We start from the raw sequence: 5,666 nt of genomic DNA, 5'->3' as shown, positions 1-5,666 counted from the left end.
TCTTTATGCTTATCTCTGTCTCTGTTTCTGGATCTTTGAGTGTACGTGAGAGAGTTGCAAGTGAGAGGAAGGGGTTCATGCTAAATTCATAGCTTCTTCTAGGGAAACATTACTGTCACTCACACTGGGACCTAACCCATGCTGTGACTCCCTGTTGTTCCAGTGAACTGTGTTACCATATAACTTCTCTTATCTACATAACAGCATAAACAGGCCTTCAAATCCCAGTGCATAGTCCCAAACTCCTCATCAACCACGACACATAACCTCTGACACAGTACAACTCGGACAAGGAGATTCCGTACATCCTAAACCTCTGTTTGCTGTTCTGGGATCCAGAAAGTGACAAATAAAGAGGTAGATGTAATAGCACTGTTTTTTGTTTTGTTTTTTTAAGTTAGAAATTACACAATGATGTCTCTACAGGAGTACTTCTAATATATTAGTTTAACAAAGGCATTTATAGCTAGCACAGTTTATTGACCCCAGAAGTTGTTACTAGGCTTAAGAACTGTGTAAACTCATCAAAAGGGGTTGCCATGGAGTTAACATCACACCCCACAATGTCCTTTTTTTTCCACTATTAGCTTATGAAAGCAGCACTTATCTTTAGAAGGGCTATAAAACAGAGCTCAGTATCCTTCTGGTTTTATGACAGGCAACCCAACCGTGTCTATCTGTGACTGGTGGGCGGTTGTAATTAGCAAACCGACTTGACAATGGTGTAAACTTCCACCCCGTATGGTGCGGTGTAACTCTGCTCGCTGGGTCGAGAGCTTGATTGTATTGCTCAGGTCGTGTGTCTCTGGAACTAGTTTACATTAGACACAAAGCCTTTTTTTTTTTGTAGTTCATGATTGTGCCGTAGCACACAATGTTATTTGCTGTCATTTAGCTTAACAACAGTTCTCTCAACCATTAATAACCAGCCACTCTCTGGCCTCTCTATAAACATTACAGGTAAATATTTAAAGTCGAGCCACTGTCCATCTGTGCGTGATTACAATACCTACGATGCCTATGTTGTGCGAATCAATACATTTGCTGCAGGAATTCATAAACAGTCACTCTGTTTCATAAATCTGAATGCAAGACACTGAAACAGAACCTGTAAAAACATTTTCTCATAACCTAAACATTGAATTTATCAGGAAGTGCCCCAGATAATGCTGCTTTGTTCTTCTCAGTAGAGGGCTCCTCTAATGATCACCAAAGCTATCTTTGTATTCAGTGATGTCTAACTTTTACAGTAGCTGGAGGTGCTTGTGTTCCCCCCCCTCCCACCACCCCCACCAATCCACCCCAATCCACCCCTTCTAAAAGGTATCACGCTGTTTTTAATAGTCTTGTTTTTTTCCCCTTCTCCAACAAACTTCAAGCGTCCTACATTTCTTTTTGAAGTCTTTTATGCGTTTGGAGATGTGGCAGAATTTCTGGAATTTTCATTTCCTCCCCTTTTCAGACTAATTGGAGTAACTTATCTAATCTTATTATGTATTCCTGTAATTTTAAACCAGAAAGTCTGTTATGCCCTTGCGGACTCAAAAGAACAAAGAGATCCCTTTAAGTAAATACCACGGGGTAAACCATTTTCTAGGTTTCTCTGTTCAGTTTGGCAGAGTGTATTGAGGGAGCCCAATGAATTATACTTCATATTTCATTCGAGATATTGTGAGTTATAACTAATATCTTTTTAGCCCTCTGAACTGAGCTGACCAAATACGGCTTCTACATTTCAGACATTTATAGCCGGTGGAAAGATCGGGCCTTTTCCCTATTTTGAGGAAAAAACGAAACTTTCAGAAAAGAAGATTGAGTGTTAGGATTATGTTTCACTGTCTGCCAGTGAGTGTAATGAGGGTAGTCCAATGATTTATTGGTGGTATCACAGACACTGAAAATTATTGCTGTCCCTTTAACTCTCTCTCTCTCTCTCTCTCTCTGTGTATTTGGTGTTTAATGGCTCGGCGTCAAACTAGAGTACGTACATGTACCTCTTTTGAAGAGTAACCGATCACGCTGCTTCCTGAGTGCTTCAGTTGGTTAATGTTGCAACAGGAACCTGCTGCAAAGCTGTGAAAGATTTAATCTTCAGTTACAATATAATGTTTTATTTCACAGAGGTTGTGGAGCCCGAGGTGGGCATTTTGCAGTTCTACATTACTGCTAAACTACTGGAGGATCAAGAGAATAAAAAGCTCTTTCTTTATGCACGCATCTCTTTCTGTTACATACAGAGCAATGGCTTAAAGAAGGTTAAGCGTTTGTCGGTGCTGAACGCGCATCGGAAGCAAACAGTAATGCTTTGTAATACTTTCCATGTTTTTGTATCTGAGTTCCTCTTACGCTACAACTCTTTTGAGAACTATGATCGCAATATGTAAATTTGCATGCAAACACCCACCCACCCACCCACCCACTCATATACAAAAAACACACCTACACAGAGACTCGAATGTACAACTTTTTTTTGTTTTGTTTTTCATTTCTAAAAATCTGCTGACCTTTCATTCTTGTGACTGTGACTTCCTCTGTTGAGAGAGGAGAAAAGAGAAAGAAACAGAGGGGCTTGTTCCCTTATGTGGTATATTGTTCTAGGAGGCTCTGTGTTACTTACGACCTCAGACGGCTAGCCACACTCTCTCTCTGATCTTATTTATTATGATGTGGTTGGGCAGGCGACATGCACTGGATAAGCAAATCTTCATTGGTTTGTGGGTGATTGGACTTCTTTTTGTTGTTGCTTTTTTTTTTTTTTTTTGTATGTGAGCTTAAATATGGCTCTATTTCTCTGGACTTACTAAATATATAGCGCATGAGCTCCGGCGCAGCGCTTTAAAATAGTTAAAAAAGTGTTTTGTTTTTTTTTTAGCATGAACACATACATGTGTGTATGCCTTTGTGTGCGCATGTGTGCATGAGTTGGTGTGTGCGTGTCTGTGGGTGCATATGTCTGTGTGTGTCTGTGTGTGTGTGTGTGTGTGTGTGTGTGTGTGTGTGTGTGTGTGTAAGGGAAGCCATGATCACAGGACCCCGGGCACAGACAGCCCTAGTTCCTTTTCCCTGTGTCACACAGCCCCATCTGTTTCCTAAAGGCACACCAAACTGTTATCTGCTTTCACATCTCGTTTCTAAATTCATCTGCAATGCACTCTCACCTGCTCTGTCATAATACAAAATACAGCCAAAATTACAACATCGTACAGGCTTTCAAAATCCTTTGTGACCTAACTGACCCTCTTATCATGATATGCAAATTCTTTTTGCTGTTACTGTAAGTATATGCGGGTATGTCCCTATGCAAAATTCTAACCATTTCAATTAGGCTGTTTAGAGAAGACTGTTTTCCACATTGACACACATATCTTTAAAATAATTAGCTTTAGTTTTATCTGTCAGCGGAGTCTTTAAAGTGAACGCTTTCCAACAGAAGATCTCAGATGAGGTAAAATCAACGCTACGGATAGTTTGACTCATACACCAAAGTCTTTCAGATTTACTTTATTCTTTGGGTCAAAGGGAAATACATTTTGGGCAAATGTTTATAACGGCAAATATACTGATACAAAACAGAAAACAAAACAAAAAAAAACAAAACACAAAAAACAGCTTGGTCAGCATAACAAGAGAGAATGGAAAATGCATTATTTGGATGAGGAGGCCTGTGATAAGAAAAGATGAATTTGCAAGAAGAATGCTGAGTGGGTAAATCATAAATAGCAAAACATTTTAGAGAACATTTGAGAGCACAGTATTTAAATCACACTCATGTGAAAATTGGTTTGGGACAGGAAGAAGCAACTGTGCTCCTGAACCCATTAAAGTAAATGTCACATTTTTACAAAGAGCTGTTGTCATCCAAGCTGAAAAAAAAACCTTTCACTTTGAGTCATCTCTCACGTGGTTTGGAGACGCAAGTCAAACCAAATATCAAAATTCAGTAAGATAATCACATATCATCATTTAATCGGTTTAAGATATTTCACTGACCAGAATGACCAGTTAGTCAGAATGATCCAATAAGTATGATAACAGATGACATAAAAGTGGCTTCAAAGAAAGACAAACAGAAAACACATTGTGTATGACTAAAATATCTTCAAAAAACATTTTAGACAGTCTTTTCCAATAAAGCATGTAGGTTTCAAATGGTGTGAATTTCATATCAATCTAAACTTGTATGTGATACAGACGTGAAAAGGGCTTTGTTTAACGTATCTATATTTACTGATGTAGTTGACACTGAATTCGGGTTAAGAAACAGTGAAAACTTCCTGCACTGTCACAGTGCATAGGTTGAATGAAACGCAGTTTATTCAAAGATCATACTTTGGGCGTTTGAAATGGGAAAACACAATTTAACTAACTTCAACTTCAGAGGTGTAACTGAAAATACTTCACGCTGCTCGTCTGAAATCTATATTAGTAGGCAAACTGCCAAATTGCACACTGAAAAAGAAAGATATTGAACTCAAGTGGAACGTCGAGCGAGTCATCTCTGTTAATAATCTCCGTGAATCCACGTCACTCTCTACAGAATACATATTCAGTGTAACTCGTCCAGATTTTGTCCTCGTTTGGGTCGTTACTCGCGTACGCACAAGTGCCCGTAGAGCTGCAAGCGACCATGTGAAATCCCATTTCAGCCAGCCGGTCAAACGCTTGCTCAAGGAAATTGTACTTGAGGTAATATCTGGATGTGTATCTCTCTGGTGGTCTGTCGGGGTCTCTGCTCTCGTTCAGGGTATCACCAAAAACCTCTTTGGCCAGCGATGTTTTCCCGCACACCGTTATCCTCGCCACCCTTCTGAATTTGGCATCTGTTTGGATGTCTCGACCAATTGTGTAGGACCCCCTGTATCCAATGGTGATGTAGCCAGTCTTTCGCGCGTCTAAGGAAGGAGAGCGAAGGCTCTGACTACTGGCAGTGGTCGTGGCGATGCTGGTACTAGCTAGAGCGCTTGCCAACGCGGTTTCCTCAGGATCGCTTTGACAGACCTCCTCACCGATGGAATTATCCTTACTCACGACAGGTTTGAGGCGTCTTGACAGCTCATTAAGTTGAAAAAATTCTGCCTCTTTCTGAAGACAAGCCCTCTCTTTGAAATAGTCTGGTAAAACGAGGGTGAGGTCCCGCAAATAATCCAGAATGTATCTGAAAAGAAAGCCGTCTCGGTCAATGAAGAAGCGCCCTTTGTTGTCTGTTGTAAGTTCCGCAGGGGTCTTCTGACTAAACATCGTCCACAGCAGAGAATTTGGTACAGCTATCAAAGTTGAATGCCGTGTGACATAGACCTGACCGCCGACATTCAGTTCAATAATTTCAGAGAAACCTTTTCTTGTGCTATCACCGGTGCTCAGCTCACGTTTCTTGTCAATTGACGCCATCTCTGCACACTGAACCACTGAGACGACACCACGAGAATCCAAAGAATGGAAATGTCTCTTTTCAGGTTTGTTTATGTAGGTTTAACAGAGTTACGTAGGAGGGGGAAACTGGCAGCTAATATGAACGAGCAGTTAACTCTTTGTTAACTCCAGGATACTGAGCGAAGCGTTACTAACTCCGCTATTTGAATGCGTTCTATCAATACAATGGTTTAGTGCACAGCCACAATTTCTTCGAATGCGTGCATGCAACTACATTTTAAAACTACATATTATAC

At 40.5% G+C, this 5,666-nt stretch overlaps 1 protein-coding gene across 1 annotated transcript; it reads right to left on the bottom strand.

Moving 5' to 3' along the window:
- Positions 1 to 4,359: 4,359 nt before the first annotated feature.
- kctd12.2 (potassium channel tetramerisation domain containing 12.2) lies at positions 4,360 to 5,388 on the bottom strand. The gene has a single exon (XM_030778958.1). It carries the CDS (start codon positions 5,386 to 5,388, stop codon positions 4,525 to 4,527), a length of 864 nt encoding a protein of 287 aa, XP_030634818.1. The 3' UTR covers positions 4,360 to 4,524.
- Positions 5,389 to 5,666: the final 278 nt, after the last annotated feature.

The sequence above is a fragment of the Chanos chanos genome, chromosome 7 (assembly GCF_902362185.1).
Source record: "Chanos chanos chromosome 7, fChaCha1.1, whole genome shotgun sequence".
Classification (NCBI taxonomy): domain Eukaryota; kingdom Metazoa; phylum Chordata; class Actinopteri; order Gonorynchiformes; family Chanidae; genus Chanos; species Chanos chanos.
This window is presented reverse-complemented; position numbering and strand designations above follow the sequence as displayed.

Coding starts and splice junctions, on each gene's coding strand:
- kctd12.2 (XM_030778958.1), bottom strand. CDS start 5,388: ATGGCGTCAATTGACAAGAAACGTGAGCTGAGCACCGGTGATAGCACA.